Source organism: Capra hircus, chromosome 10, assembly GCF_001704415.2.
Source record: "Capra hircus breed San Clemente chromosome 10, ASM170441v1, whole genome shotgun sequence".
In the NCBI taxonomy this organism is placed as follows: Eukaryota; Metazoa; Chordata; class Mammalia; order Artiodactyla; family Bovidae; genus Capra; species Capra hircus.
Window position 1 is genome coordinate 86,773,422 of NC_030817.1, and position 17,563 is coordinate 86,790,984.

Sequence of the window (17,563 nt, forward strand, 5' to 3'; positions counted from 1 at the left end):
CAAAGCCATACAACTAGAGTTTACAATCCTAACTCTTAAACCCTAGCAAAGAGCATTATGTTTATGAGATAAATATCTGAATTTGTGGGCCAGGTTACTATCCCAGTTTTGGCCTTGAATAGCTGTGTTGATCTTTATCATATGCTTACTTTAGATTTTTTCACTTATCACATAAAGTAGATACAGGAGAGAAGATTGAGGAAGGTTCTAACTATTCTCTCGCTTAACCTCTTGCTGCTTGTCTTGATAAGCAGTAATTTGAACTATAACATAGCTATTATGTGTCAGACAGAGTGCTATGATCTCAAAGAGGTTAAAACTGATCCAAGGTCACACAGTTGAGCTGTATTAAGAAGCTGAAGCAGAAGTTAAATCTTGATCTGACCCTAAATCTAGAGCTACCAACCAATTATCACTTTTCTCCTGACTCAGTTATTTATCCTTTTTAAGCTTCAGTTTCTTCATCTGATAATGGGAAGACAATGACACCTTCCTTGCAAGGTTATAAAGAAGCTTAAATAAAATGATACACACAAAAGATCTAATACAACAGTACAAATAAGGCACTCAAAAAATAATATCAGTAACAGTAATAATTACTGCATCCAATGGAGAAGAAATTTAATTCACCAACAGCGAAAGAATGGATTTAATTTCCATGGTGCTGATCACCTTAAATCACGCCTTTGGAGAAAGGGAGAGCCATGGAGGTTTAACTGCTAAACATTCTTGGCAGAATATTCTATCTTATTTTAGTAACAGAGAGAGGAACACAGGATGACTTCCAATTAAGCTACACTACAAAAAATTATAGGAGAAAAAAATTAACCCCAGAAAACTGTGATTCAATTTATTCACTTAACAAACATACATTGGCACACAATCAGTGTTACAAACGAACTGTGGCCTCCAACCCTCTACCAATAGGAACTACCTAGCATACAGCTGTTCTCCCTCTTCCTCTGAAGAAACCCTAAACTCATAGTTAGATTAAAAGACAAAGCTGTGATCAGGGCTTAGTCACTCAAACACGCAACAGCCCACAGAGGGCCTCATGTTGGCTTGTTGGACAGCGGCTCACCATTAAGGTGAGGGGCATATATTTGGGTGCCATAAAGAACTGTGAGTCAAACACACGACGACAACATAATCTACTTTAAATCACAATCCCCAGCCAGGCAGAAGCATCGTGCTGTTAAGTCGCTTCAGTTGTGTCCGACTCTGTGCGACCCCACAGACAGGAGCTCACCAGGCTCCCCCTGTCCCTGGGAGTCTCCAGGCAAGAACACTGGAGTGGGTTGCCATTTCCTTCTTAGGGTACGTACTTACAGGGGACTAAATACCCTCTCAGACTATCTGTAATCCCTCCCTGTATTGAACATGACTTCTCTTCCCTAAGGTTTTCACTGATACTCATTTTCAGAAAGAAGGGAAAGTGGCTTGCATGACAATCTCCCTGGGTCCTCCCCTTCTTAGAAATGTCCTAAAAGGGATGGCTCTGTCTATGATAAATCCCATCACAGATGCATGGGGGACAGAAAAACTAAGTCCACAATATCAGTCCTCTCTGATTAAGTATGCCACCCCAACATAGACAATCATAGAACAACCATATATTCTTTCTTATTATTATGCTTTTTGAGGTAATTGTAGACTCATATGCAGTTATAAATAAAAGAATACAGACATTCTGTATACCCTCTACCCATTTCCTCCCAATGGTGACATCTTGAAAATCTATAGTACAATATCACAAATGAGATATTGACACTGATACCGTCAGGACACAGAATGTGCCCATCACCACATCGTTTACAGCCACACCACCTCCTTCCTACCCCTGCATCCTCTCATTAGCCTCTAGAAACCACTAACCTACTCTCCATTTCTGTAATTTTGTCATTTCAAGAATTTTATAAAAATGGAGTCACGCAGTATGTAATCTTTTGTGACTAGGTTTTTTTTTCACTCATCATCATTCTCTGGAGACTCATCCAGGTTATGTATATCCAAAGCTCATTCCTTTCTACTGCTGAGTAGTAGGACATGGTGTGAATGGAGCACAGCTTGGTTAACCATGCATTCATAAATGATGTCAGGGCTGTTTCCAGTTTTTGGCTGTGATGAACAAAGCTACTATAAATATTTGTGTACAGCTTCTTGTGTGAACATAAGTCTTCATTTCTCTGGGATAAATGCCCAGGAGTGCAAATCCTGGGTCATATGGTAGATTTTAAAGAAATGTCAAATTGTTTTCCAGCAGGGCTGCTTCGTTATACATTCCTATCAGCAATGTATTAGTGATCTAATTTCTCTGCATCCTTGCCAGCATTTGATGTTATCGCTATTTTTAAAATTTTAGCCATTCTGGCAGGTGTGTAGTAGTACCTTGCTGTGGCTTTAACTTGCATTGTCTTAACAGCTAATGATGCTGAAATCCTCTCCTGTACTTATTTGCCATTTGTATATCCTCTTCAGTGGAATATTTCTTCAAATATTTTATTTTATATTGGGATTGTTTGCGGGAGTGCTGTTGAGTTTTGATAGTTTTTTTTTTTTCATTTTTTTTTTTAAATCTTTAATTCTTACATGCGTTCCCAAACATGAACCCCCCCTCCCACCTCCCTCCCCACAACATCTCTTTGGGTCATCCCCATGCACCAGCCCCAAGCAAGCTGCACCCTATGTCAGACATGGACTGGCGATATACCCTAGACATACAATCTTTAAAAAAATACTTTTAAGTAATGCTATATGGGGTTTCCTGTTTTGAAAGTCATTACCAGAAATACAGAAATTTCTAGTGATTACTCAAGGGAAAGAGAATGAATGAGCAAACTGGGGAAGGAGGCTTAATTTTTAGAGATGCTCATCTGTGTGGCAAGTAACAGATATTTGCCAGGTTATGTATATCCAACATAAAACCAACAACCCAGAGTCATTGGACTAGTTTGTCTGCCTCAGTTAATGGGCTAAAGCTTTTTTTTTCCCTCCAAAAACGTAAGTGCTCATAAGTCACAATCTACTACATCGCTGGCATATGATTAATGTATACATTTAAAGGATACTATTTAAAGGATTTGAATAGGAGCCTAGGTATAACTGTGCTCCCACCATGAGCACTTGCTTAACATAAACACCTCCTTCCAGACACATTTGATTAAGCACTCACAAAGCCCAGGGAAGGAGCCCGTGCGTGCCAGTCCTCTCATCATCACGAACTACAACATAAAACCAACTGGGGATGGTTTCTTTTAAAATGTCTTGGGTTGTTCAAACTAGTCTTTTTAAAACCTGTGTTTGGTCCTCTAGATAGCAAAAATAAAACTCACCTATGGGTAAGCACCAATTGTGTAAAACTCTGCAAAAGAGGTTATGAAAATCTGTGTATGTTACATTTCTTCATACAATACTTAGAGTTAACCAGGTGAGTTTCCTATTGATAGTAATGTTTTCCAACAATCCTTTCCCTAAAGAATCCAGCAAATGATCATTCCTAACTTTTTCCCATCACAATTCCCAACTTTTAAACACACTAAGGTATTCTTTTAACACTACCACCTTGACATCAAAGTTCATTTCCTAAGGAATTCAGAGGTTTTACTTCTACCAGTTCATTCCTTTTCTTTCACTTAATAAGATATAATAAAACATAACTTGGAATATAACATAAATATTCTTATAACACCCTAAGTTTTAAAATTTACACTGATCTTACTCAAAAGGTATTAGCAAATATACATAACATTCACCTGTCTACACTCTTCTATGTCATTAGCCTCCAATTCTCTTACACATTCCTTCCTTAAAAAGGGTGCCCTTGAGAGGGACCTTCGTGTACATTCTGGCAGCAACTTTTTGTGGATCTATAATTATTTCAAAATAAAAAGATTAAAAAAAAAAGAATTCCTTTGTTTTCCACCTAAGTTGTGACTCTATATGTCCTTTCTATAACTTTTTGTTCATGATAATATTTTATTTTCCATATACTTTACAGTTTAAAAACTTTCTCCCCATAAAGAGTTTATCTTTTGATTTGATTCCATCAGTTTGATTTAGAAAGCAACCATATTCTTAGATAAGCCACACTGCTTTATTTTTTTTCTCTATAATGCCTCTTTTATTTTTTTTTTAATTTTAAAATCTTTAATTCTTACATGTGTTCCCAAACATCCCCACACTGCTTTAATTCTCAATTATTTGTTTGCATTTAAGCCTCTTTAGTTCTAAAATATTTATTTCCTAGAGTTTCCCATTTTGAAGGAACACAAAATAGTTTGTACACATTAAGTACTTAGAACAGGGCCTGGTACAGAGTAAGCGCCTAATTAATATTCATTATTGTTATTATTACTATTATTAAATTTTTCATAGAAAAATCTACTATCAGGGATTTTCATTTGTTTTTCTTACAAAGCAAAGGACTTGCTTTGTACCTTGTTAAGATATCCTATTTCCTTCTGTTACAAAGCAAAGAATCCAGAATATCCAGAATCCTGGTGCTTGTTGGAACCTGAATGATCATCCGGCCATTCTTTCATCATATATATGAGGAAACTGAGGCCTAGAGAGCAGGAGTCACCTGCTGTTCCAGGGTCACACAATGAGGCAATCGGTCAGCAGGACTGGATTGGGAATTTACATAAAACCTATTCCCTCTTAGAAATTGAACTTTTAAAACTGCCCAAGTCAGGCCAATTCAGTGGTGCACATTTGCAGTTCTTAAATAATATCTGAGGGGGGAAAAATGGGCTAACTAAGGAAAGAAAAATCTGTCAAATTTCCAGATGTTCTAAATTGTTGACCAAGGACAATAGCAACTTTCTTCTCTTTTCCCCTCTGCTCCCTTTCTTTTGCCACCCCCTCTCTTTCTGACATTGCAAACCGTGAGGGTTTCTATTTTTTTTTTTTTTTTCCAAGCTAGTGAGTTGCTAGACCAAACCTAGGTAGGATTTTTCAGGCATCACAAGATATGGTAATAAAGACAGAATCAACCAGACCCCTTGAAAAAATGGTCTGTCTCTTTAGGCAGGGAAACCTCTTTCTAAAGTAGAAATTCCACTGCACTGCTAAGAACTAAGAGAGTGCCTTTTTTCTCTTCCTTTTTTAAAGAAAGTTTGATTTACTGAGGTATTGGGTTGGTCCAATATAATTCACAGGAAAATTCATCCTCTCTAGATGTGTAAGTTTAAGTGTTCTAACAAACGTGTACAGTCATATAACCATCACCAAAATCAAGATATAGAACATCTGCAACATCTCCCCAAACTCCTCACAGCTCTATAGTCAACTCTTCCTCTGCCCTTGGGCAACCACCAATGTGTTTTGCATCCTTATAGTTTTGCCTTTTCCAGAATGTCATGGAAGTGGAATGACACAGTAGGGAGCCCTTTGAGTCTGGCTTCTTTCACTTAGCATAAGGAAGTCAGGATGCATCTGTGTCACTGCATGAATCAGCAGTTTCTTCCCTATTATTGTTGAGTAGTATTCCATGTAGGGATGTACTACAGTCTATTTATTCACCAGCTAAAAGACACTTAAGTCATTTCCAGTTTGGAGCTATTATACGTAAAGCCATATGGCATGGGACTGCCAAATCACTTTGGAGGTCATTATCAAACTGCTTTCCAAAGTGGCAGGACCATTTCATATTCCTACCAGCAATGTATGAGAGTCCAGTTGCTCTGTATTCTTTGTCAGCACTTGGCATTACCAGTTTTATCCTTAATTTTAAAGAAAGTCTCTCTTTTAGCAGGAAAAAAATGTGGCAGGAAACATTTTTATCACATTGAGCTATTGTTGAAAGTTGAAGCAACTTTAGCTCCTCTCTTCCTCTTAAAATTCCTAAGTAACCCACCAGGAAATTCTAACTCTACATTTATATATATATTCAGAACCTGACCACTTCTCCATATCTTCACAACTGAGCCTCCATAGCTCACCTGGTTACTGTGACACTGCCTAACAGCTGATAGCACCCTCTCTCATGTCCTCAGTGTGACACACTGACTTCCCTGCTGTTCCATAAACACATTATACACATCCCACTGGTATCTTCAGCTCTGTTCTCCCATAAACCTTCCCGGCTAGTAACTCTCTTCCTTTAAGCCTTTGCTTCAATCTCATCTCTGTGAGGCCTACCTGATGAACACTGCAACCCATCTTTTGCCTCCCCTAAGTTTGATCTACTTTTTCTTTGTATTAATAACTACTGTCTAACATACTCTGTATTTATTTTTTTATTATGTTCATTATTTATGGATGGCTTCCCAACCTAGAATATAAGATCCACGAGTGTCAGAATCTTTTGTTTTATGTAAATTAATATATTCCAACTACACAGACAAGTGCCTTGAACACAGTTGAGATAAAAAGTTGCTCAATGAACAAACTAAAAACATTGGCTTTGGAGAAACAGGCATAGAGTACAGACTTATGGACATGGGGAAAGGGAAGGAGAGGGTGAGATGTATAGAGAGAGGAACATGGAAACATATATTATCATATGTAAAATAGACAGCCAATGGGAATTCGCCGTGTGGCTCAGGAAACTCAAACGGGCTTTGTATCAACCTAGAGGGGTGGGATGGGGAGGGAGATGGGAGCGAGGCTCAAGAGGGAGAGGACATATGTATATCCATGGCTGATTCATGTTGAGGTTTGACAGAAAACAGCAAAATTCTGTAAAGCAATTATCCCTCAATTAAAAATAATTTTTAAAAAATTGGCTTTGGTGTCTATGACACCACCAACTGGAAGATAAGTACTGAGGCCAGATTTATAAAAAAATAATAAGGGTAGAAAATAAAATTTCTAACATGTATACTGAAACCAAGAGACTTAGTTTCTCCAAACATAAATCTATTTGGGCAGCACTCACCTTCAGAGTAATACAACTATATATATATATAAAATATGAAAAAGCTCTCCTATTAGAGAAAATTAATGAAACTAACCAGGATTGTATATACAAAAAATATCCTGGGACACCAACTATTGAGGCTTTTTTCTTTCTATAAACTTCTCCATCTGTGTAAGACTGCCCCAGCCTGACTGCCAATTTTATTTTCTTAATCCAAGTTTTGTTCTCATTACCGTTCCATTTCTATTTTTTATCCTCAGGGAAAGAGAGAGCAGTTACTGCCAGGGCATTCTCACATCTTCCAAAGAAATGGCACAGGTGTTAATCTTGTATTTATGTTTGATGTGGGTAGTGATGGCTGTGACTGGAGCTGTAGGTTTATTAATATGCAGGGCTCTCACCTCATTAGTGGCGACGTATGTTTTGAAGTTAAGCTGCAATATTTGCTGTAATGTTGGATCTGGCCTAACAGACTTTCTCACTGTTCATTTTCTTTGTCTTTACTCAGTCAGTACATGCTATGCTTACAGGGCTCACACGAATGCTTTTTAATAAAGACAATTTTTTCCACAGTAGTTAATCTTGGTGGAAGTTTCAAACAGTTTTAATAATTATGTCTTCATGTGATATCACATGCTTTTCTTGAAGAAAAGATTTTCATAATTTTTGACCTAGTAATACCAAGTAGAATAAACTCTCTCCCTGGATTGATTTGGAAATGAGATAAGCTTATTAACAGGATAAAGTGGTTAATTCTAATAATAGTTATTATATAATTAAAACATACCTACACTATTAATATCTGGTAGTTTATAAAAACTTTCATATATATCACATCAACTAGATCGTGAAAAGAACAAAATAAACATCAGTAAAACCTGATTGAATATAATATATGATGATCCCCTATGAGTTGGTGGGATCTTATACACTTCAATTCCTAAAAAAATTTCCACTTTACACAATACACAAATAAACTGACCTGCACCAGACTAACAAGGCTCACAGGACGGAGGGGTGGTCTGTCACTGCTGTTCTTTGAGCTTCGTCCTGCTCTAGAGTCCTCATGGGGTTTTGCTCTATAGGAAAGGCTCAATTTTCAACAGCTTATCTGGAAGCCATTAGCTATCTTTTATAATATAAATTCCACAATATATTATATACTTCTATATGCATAATTTTTTTTAACAGTCACAAATCCAGGACCACTATACTTCAGGGAAGCCACTGAAATGTGAGAGACAGCTTGTCCTCTTACTGAATACATATCCATTTCTTAATCTTCTGAAACTTATGTTCCTGAGTATAAGGATCCTGGCTTTCAGGGACAGGTACTCAGACAAGACAAAGGAAAGGAGGCTTAGCCCACTCATTAGTGTTTGTCTTTCCCTGTCTTCATTTCGCTCTGTCTTCTCACAGCGCTTGTACCAGGCTCTCCTACAGCCCCCGCCAGAGAAGGACCACTGTCTTTGATTTGAAAGCATGAAACACATTCAACTAGAACTCCCCTCACCATTCATTTCAAGAAAGCAAAAACAAGGATATGTGCTTTTAAGAAGGTACAGCAATAAGCCTGTACAGCATAAGTGTATAAAAAAAGGATATTACCTATTTAATTGCCTTAGCTGAACTTAAAAGCTCTGATCTTTAATTGCCTGATTGAACTGATCTAGAAAGCTACAATTTTTTAATCAAGGAGAAAATTAAATAGCTTTTTGGTAAATATAAAGGCATCTTTAATCTTATTTTTATGAAATCCAAGTTATTAAATATGGACAAAACCTCTAAAATATTAAGTTAACAACTACTCAATCTAGAGTAAATTTCTCATTACAAAGCTTTACAAAAGTCTCCGGGGACACTTGGCTTCTTCCACTGTGCAATAAAAAACACGTACTTTTAAATCCAGAAGGTAAAATTTCCACAAATAACAAGGAAAACTCAAAAGCTAAACATACATATTTAAAAAGGTAAACTATGACAGCACACTGTTTCTATAGCTGAGTACCCATAATTACTGGGGAATAACTGTCTATCTGCACTGTAATTCATCAGTCTTTGCATCGAGAGAGACAACAGACGCACATTCACTTACTGGTACTTAAATTTAACACTGAATATATACACATTACTATATATAAAACAGATAACCAACAAGAAACTACTCTATAGCACAGGGAACTATACTCAATATTTTGTAATAACCTATAAGGGAAAAGAATCTGTATATCTTTGTACAAATCTGTGTGTATTTGTGTAAAATCTGTGTATGAATGAATCATCTTGCTGTATCCTACACAACATCATATACCTGAACATTGAACACAACACACTGGATACCTGAACACAACATCGTAAATCAACTGTACTTCAGTTAAATAAATTTTAAAAATGGAAATTCCTTGAGAGGGTTAGTTGGCCCACTACCAAAATCCCCACTCAGCCTCTCCCCGATAACCTTAACCCAGAACCAGTGGCATCTCACAATGGTTACTCTCTGTGTGAACTGGACTGGCGAACACAGACTGAAAGAGAAGTACAGGCTCAGGATTCCTTTTTGAAACCTCTATGACCCCAATCAGTCAAACCCTAACGCCTTCATACGCCACTGATCAAAGAACCCTTCTCAGCCCAACCTGCATCTAGCGCTGGGGAGAAGGACCTACCTGCCTCTGAGAGGCTCTGGTCAGCCACACTTGCCCACAGTGACTACAGGGTGGTTGTACGCGACTCTAACCAACATTTCACTCTTTATTTTCAGATCCAGACATAAATCCATCAGAAATGTCTATCAAGACACCATTTCAAATGAAAAATTCCACTATTACTCCAGACAAAAAGTGAAGCTAAAACCAATGGTTTTAAAGAAGAAAAACAAAGATGACTGCAGAATCATTGAATAGCATTTCCCTATTTACTATAGTTCTTAGTGCTACTAAGAGTCCTCATAGAAAGTTATTGTTAGTGAGAATTCCCTGTAAGCCAGAATTATGTTGTATGCCCGGAGTACAGGATGAGCCTAAGGGTCACTTTAATAATAACATTTGCATTTCCACGGCAAAGGCCTTTAAACGAAGGTTCTGCTGCTGAGCATTGACGACTTCCTTGAGTTCCTTTGTCAAAAGGATAGCAGATGTTCATAAAAATCAATAAAATGACAAGAACTGACCACTATGCTAACTCCTATTAAAATGGTTATAACCACTCTATGGGTTGGCAAGTGTGGGGCAGTAGGAGTACAGGGGAGGAATATAAGTCATATTACATTAAAGACTGTTCTCTTTTAATCCTGGGGGAGAAAATGCTCCACTTTTTCTCACCCACCAGATGTATTCACATGTTTATTTATTCCCAGGAAGAATAATACTGACACATTTAGTTAACTCTCTCTACGTATAACTTTTGTACCAACTATATACTCAGAAATAGAGTGGACTGGCTTTAAAGAAAAACTTGGTTTATGATTCAATTTAATCAGCATAAACACCTTCCAGAACTGAACTGAAAGTTTTGCATGTCAGTATCTACATACCCTCTTTAAAAGAGGAAGGAGAATTTAAAACAAAAATTTGGAATCACTAGCATATTAAAACTACAACCACAATCACAACAAAAAACCCTTAGTGACAGATGTGATGCTACAGCTGAAGGCATCAGTTGTTTTCTCTCTCATAGCTTATACCTTAAAAACAAACAAAACTTCCCTTAATCACATCTAATGTGTATGCTGTTGCCTCCTCCAAATGTGCACAGAGCTAGGCTGAACAGATGTGTAAACTTAAACAGTAGTTACTAACATTAGGCCAACTTGCAGTTGCTTTTTTATAGTCTGTTTCTCACTTAATAATTTGCTCCAAATGAATTCAGACATTTTGGGAATATTAACAAGGGCAAAAGGAGGTTCCTTTGCAACATTCACATTCACCAGTTACCTGGTAATTCTTTCCATGCATTCTGTTAATAGGCTTAGGAGACTGATTGCTGATGCATTCACCAATTCCTTAACGTTCACTTTCAAGGTCTGTGAAGCTGCCTCTTAAGAAACAGTGCATGAGGGTATTTGAAATGTTAACAAAAGGAAGGGATGCAACTGCTAGAAAGTGAAGGTTTTTCATTAACTAGAGTTAAGAAAAATAAGATCCTGTCATTTCCAAATACTGTGAAATACTGTTTTATGTGTTTCGTAAACATTATTCACAAAAATATAATACCAAGTATATAATCTACGTCAGAGCTGTTAAGGAATAAAATTTTTTTAAAAATAACATTTATGAAGGAGCCATCTTACTATCAAATGTATCACCTGGCTTAAATATGAGATCATCTAATTCACTTTAAAAATCAAGGTTTCCAGAGAGTTCCCCACCCTACCCCCAAATAAGTCAGAGCTTATGAGCTCAGTACATACCTCTATGTAAAATCTTTAAACTCCACAAATAAGTAAGGCCTTTAACAACCTAAATTTAAGAAAGAGAAAACGGGTCAATGATGGTTTTTATGAGGAAATTTCCACATTTAAACACATAATCATATCAACCATAATTTCTTCCTTCAAAAGTCTGTTAACCAACAAGCATTTATTGAACACCTTCCATGCCGGGTACTGTGGGGATACTGAATGTACAAGCTACAGGTTCCTTCATTTAATAAGCTCACAATGTTCTAAGCATAAGGTATGAAAGAAATGAGTATGTGTGCACATAAAGTGATGTGGAAGTCCAGTTACACCAAAGTTCTCAGTGGTAGTATGCTGGGGGGGCGGGGGGGAAGGACAGGGACAGGGAAAAGGGACAAAGATTCTCACTTATTTTTTATACTTCTGCATATGAAAAAAAATTAAGTCATGACATTTATGACCAAGGAGAGACATTCCTTTTCAAATTTACTTTTTTTTTTTTCTGGAAGGGGGCCCTTACTTGAGCATGCCTACAATCTAATCTCAGACTTCTTCTTCTTTTTTTTTTTCAATTTTTATTTTTACTTTATTTTACTTTACAATACTGTATTGGTTTTGCCATACATTGACATGAATCTGCCACAGGTGTACATGAGTTCCCAATCCTGAACCTCCCTTCCACCCCATATCATCTCTCTGGATCATCCCTGTGCACCAGCCCCAAATTTACTTTTAATTGAAGGATAATTGCTTTTACAGTATTGTGTTGGTTTCTGCCAAACATCAACATGAATCAGCCATAGGTATACCTATGTCCCCTCCCTCTTGAGTCTCCCTCCCACCAAGGAGAGACATTTTTAAAAACTTAACTAATGAAGGCAATGGATGGAGTAAAAGCTGCTTCCCCTGACAACAGTCAGGAGGGCTTTATTGAAGTGCCAGGCTCTGAGCAACAGATTCCACTGATGTGAGGAAAAGTGGAAAAAGCATTCAGGCCAAGGTAAAAATATATGATCCGAGTGTTGGGGCAGTGTAGTTTTCAAAAACATCGAGGTCATGAACGACAGAGAAACACTGAGACACTGTTCTAGATTAACAGAGACTGAAGAGACATGGCAACTATTATAATGTATATCCTAGACTGGGTGCTGGACCAGAAAACTTTTTCTTTTGGTCTATAAAGGGTATTATTATTAGATAACTGGCAAAACCTGAATCAGGACTGTTGATTAGGTAATAATGATGTATCAGTGCTAATTTTCTGATTTTGTTCAGTATATAGAGGTGATATAAGACAATACACTTGTTCTTAAGAAAAATATACCTAGAGTAGTTAGGAGTAAAAGGTCATGATACGTACAGCTTATTTTCAAATGTTTCAGGAAAATAATCTATATAGGGGCCTCCCTGGTGGTCCAGTGGTTAAGAATTCACCTATCAATGCAGGGGACACAGATTCAATGCCTGGTCTCGGAAGATCCCACGTGCTACAAGACAACTAAGCCTGTGCGCCAAGGGGCGCGCCCATGTGTCCCAACTACTGAAGCCCGTGCACCCTAGAGCCTGTGCTCCACGAAAAGAAAAGCCACCGCAATGAGAAGCCTGAGCGCCACACTAGAGAGCAGCCCCCACTTGAGGAAACTAGAGAAAATCTGAGCACAGCAGCATTTTTAGGTGAGTCAGGAATATAAGAAAAACTACCATTATGAGAAGTAATTGGCAATTTACATATCTTGAGAATGATGGAAAGAGGGTTGGGGCTAAATATGCAAGGATTTTAGTTGATCAAAAAAGATTAAGAGCAATATTAAAAATAGAAATATAAAGGGAAAAACTCAATTTTAAAATACGAAAAATACAGAAGATAAAATCTGTATCAATTAATGCTGAGCAGAAGTTAACATATTTAATTATTCTGAGTGGAATGTACTCCTGAAAAATTTGCTAATGCATTATAATCAATTCTATGATATATTTGTCTATTTTAAGAGAACAGAATACATATCTATAGTAAATGATTTCTTTCAGAATTCAGACTAAGTGGCATTACAATAAAACAAATGTACTCTGAACAGTAAGATAAAAAAAGAAAATATTAAAATAGCAATAACTACAACAGAAGGAAGAAACAGGATAAAAATATTTCCTTAAATGCTTGTAAAAAAAATAACATCAACAATAAAAACAATATCTTCTTTGAGCAAAGGACAAGGTCATCTTATTTAGTAATCACCCTCTGAGTTCTGGAAACAAGGTTAAATTTCTCAACATAAGCTTAGTTGAATGTTATAAAGCTTTCCCATTAAAGATAGCTCCCCACTAAAAATTAGTCCCACAGAAAATGAATAATCAGAAAACATACAAGGCGAAGTCAATCCACCATATTCAGATTACTGGGCAGAAAAAAGCAAAATAAATACTGATTTTATGATACTTGCTAAAATTAAAAGTTTTGTTGGAGATTCAAAAAAGAAAATATTCTTCCAACTTTGCCAAAATGGACTACATTTTCCTTTAGAAGAAAAATAAGTGTACAGGGAGCTAGCAATCTGTTCATTGAAAATCTAGAGGGTATTATTGGTATTCAGCAAGCTAGGTTTCACAACAATGACTTGACAAAGCCTTGACACTAAAAGTGCTTATATCTGCTGTCAATCACTCACTCCTTGACATGTCAAGTGCACACTGTTTCAGGGACAACTTCAATCAACATTAGCACTCACAGTACACAGTGTCACTGCTTCAAAAATAAGAGGAAAAATAAAACGTGTTAGATGGCAGGGAAAGGCAGAAAGGCATTCTTCTTTATAGGAAGGCCAGACTCAAACAAAGTGGAAAAAAATCACTGAGCAAGTTGGAAGGCTGAAATCAACCAGTTTATATGGACTTCTTTTTCTGGGAAAATACTCTCTTGCCATACATCCATCAAGAGATAATGTGAACAACATATTATAAAGGCTGACAGGGGTCTATTCTATAATGAACCTTGGATCTGTGGACCTGTACAGCATGCCAGACTATTAGAATTCAGAAAATAAAGTTACTGTGGGGAGGGAGAGATGCCGAGATGAGGTTCTAAGACATGAAAAGAATCTGAAGCAGTGTATATTGTTACTCTCGTATTCTTTCATTTATACTTCTCTCTTTTACTTTTAAATATTGTTCTTCCTTTCATTTCCTCCTCATTTTTTCTCATTTTCTAGGAAAGCAGAGGGAAAGAGTATGGGGCCCAGAGTTAAATTGCCCTGGGTTCTGATTATTACTGATTAATTACAGAACTCTAGGCAAGCTATTTAACTTTGCCGTACCTCACCTTGCACATGTTTAAAATATGTACAATAATCTATAGTTACCGTGAAGGTTAACTGCATTTATTTCATTTATTTCAAATGCTTTTCACTAAAACCATTGTCATATTTTTGATTACCCAGTAGGCAAGCCCTGTATTGGAGTTGGATTTTTTTTTTTTTCCTGACTCCATTCACTTCACAGGCTTCCCACTTCAGGAGAATTGAAAATAGCAATGGCCTTGTGTGGCTGTCCTACACAAGAGGGAGGCAAGATTTATGAACTCCAGGAAGAACAAGCTTCTCTTCTGAAGAAGGCAGATTCCTATTTTAGCCAAGTTTGATAGATAATTGAGTACAGAGAACTCATATACTTTTTTCTTTTCCAATTGGTATCCCTCTTTTTTTTTGCCCTTTATTATACGTGTTATTAAACTTTAGAGCCAAGAACTGCCAAAAGCCACAAAGCATTCATTCCCCCCAAGATTAAAAGAGGAAATGAAACATTTTTATTTTCATCTAAAATGGTGATTTAAGTACTCAAATTTCATATTATCTACCTAAACATGTAGATTAGAAGCATCTTAGCAGCAATAGCATCAGAAAAGAAAGTTCTCAGCACCCTGGGCAGTTCACACTAATAATTGGAAAGAAAAAAGGAAAGCTGTGAATTACAATGAACTAAGACTAAATAAGGGTCCATGTTGGATTAAAGGATTTGAGTTGTCAGTTTGATGTATAATGAATGTGAAAATCAGCCATTTAATTAAATGGTACATGGTATAATCACTTTGTTCTGCATTAAACTGCTTAAGTTATCAGAGTGCCTTTAGGTTAGCAACTGTTTACTATTACACCACCCATGACTTCTCTTAGACACTGTTTAGCCTATGTTATTCCAAATTTGAAATCTGGAGTTTAAATAATAATGTTAATTTAGTTGATATATTTCATCAGTTTATTAGTCAATATAGAAAACTTCTTTTAATTGCAAAGGAATAAATTCCTAGATACAGATGGTGAAAAAATTAAAAGCCAAGTACATAAAATGTATACAAAAATCTTTAAGACTAAAGTAGTATTTCCTTGCAGATGGTTTTACTTTAATAATTTAGGCTTTAAACATATTTTCTAATTGTATGCCTGTAACTACAAAATGTCAATAAAACAGCTTTCTTTTTGAAGAATGTGGAAATTTTACTGATTAATAAGAGTAGTAAGATCCCTACAAACACATGAACTAGCACAAGTCAGAATATGCAGGAAATTCCCCAGCGGTCTAGTGGTGAGGAGTCGGCCCTTTTACTGATGGGGCCCAGGTTCAATCCCTGGTCCAGAAACTAAAATCCTGCAAGCCGAACGGTGTGACAAACAAACAAACAAAAAATCCATAAGCCTGAAAACTGTCATGTTTCTATGTCATTATTATAGGGTGGTCTACAAAAGGAAGAAAGGACAAAAATGATGAGTTAAAAAGATCCTGACAGTCAGTAGCGATTGAAGAAAAAGAAAAACAAAAAATCCTAAGGCTATAAGGAGAATAATGCCTGACTAACACAAACAAATCATCCATATGTCACAGAGTGGAAGCCATATACTCACCGCCACTGCAATTCTTCCAAGGACATGCTCTGGAATTTTTCTATATACATCCAAAGATCCGCCTGTGGAGACAAACATGTTGTATTACGACAAATGAAACTACCAGAACAGTGCCCCCTCGGACACTGGGCCCCTCCTCTGACATCCACTGTGAGACTTTCTTTTTCCTCTGCTTACAACATGAATTGGATGTCTAGGGTAAAATTGGCTTTCTAGTCCAGTTTCATTGATGATACAATCATAATTCCAGATGAAGCATAACTAGACACTTTCATCTTATTCTCAAGTATATAATCATACACATGTAAAAACTGAAAGAAAGTAGTGAAGGACCAGCTAAGTATCTGTACTTTATGTAAACCTAAATACATACACAAAACTAAAGATTGATAGGACAATCATATCTAAGTATCGCACTGTGTTAACAGTTTTCTCAAAGGTAAACCAGGACCTTATCTTAGAATTTTCACATTAACCAAACAGAAACTGGTGAGTATAATGTTCAAAATACACATAAAAATTAATAAAGTAAAATGGCACTGTTAACATCTATCTAAATGTATGTTAACCTTCAAATTAGGTACTATGGCAAGCAATTAACATATTCCAAAGAAGTTATCTTAGAACAAAATAATTTTTTGTTTTTTTGGAAATTCTCTGATACTATTTTGAAAATGACTTTATGAGGTTAAAAAAAATCTCCTTAGTCATAAGATTTTTCACTAAAATGGTATTCACTAATACCCTTCACCTTTACCAAACTGAGCTTTTGGTGGTTTCCAAAAAATAAAATCACTAGATTATAAACATAATAAAGACAGGAGTCATGTTGTTTTGATTTTTTATCACCCTAAAAATTAGCACAACTAGCAGAGAGTACATATTCTGTATCTGTCAGATACATAAATAAGTGAATTTAAATCACCATGAATTTTACCAGATAGGTTAAGTTGCTCTGATAACAGTTTCAAAAGAAGGAACCACAAATCATTTGCAGCAACAATAACATGATTAAAATAACTGCATAACTTTCCCAGGAAACTATTTCAAAGGAATCAATATTCATTTGGAAGTATAAGGCAATGGCACCCCACTCCGGTACTCTTGCCTGGAAAATCCCATGGACAGAGGAGCCTGGTAGGCTGCAGTCCATGGGGTCGCTGAGAGTTGGACACGACTCAGCGACTTCACTTTCACTTTTCACTTTCATGCACTGGAGAAGGAAATGGCAACCCACTCCAGTGTTCTTGCTTGGAGAATCCCAGGGACGGTGGAGCCTGGTGGGCTGCCGTCTATGGGGTCGCACAGTCGGACATGACTGAAGCAACTTAGCATGCCTATTAAATGTTTAATCTTACACAAGTAGTATAAGAATTTCAGGAGGTTATGCAAAGAAACACTACTTTACTCCTACTA

The 17,563-nt window shown here is 36.6% G+C and overlaps 1 protein-coding gene across 2 annotated transcripts in view; it reads right to left on the reverse strand.

The window, feature by feature from the left end:
* MAP2K5 (mitogen-activated protein kinase kinase 5) overlaps positions 1-17,563 on the reverse strand; it is a 262,257-nt gene that overhangs the window by 140,683 nt on the left and 104,011 nt on the right. For both annotated transcript variants that reach the window (XM_005685146.3, XM_005685145.3), the window contains exons 12-13: positions 16,148-16,209; positions 11,271-11,319 (exon numbers count right to left, since the gene is read on the reverse strand). In XM_005685146.3, coding sequence (XP_005685203.1) covers positions 11,271-11,319; positions 16,148-16,209 — 111 coding nt within the window. The remainder of the gene's footprint in view (positions 1-11,270; positions 11,320-16,147; positions 16,210-17,563) is intronic.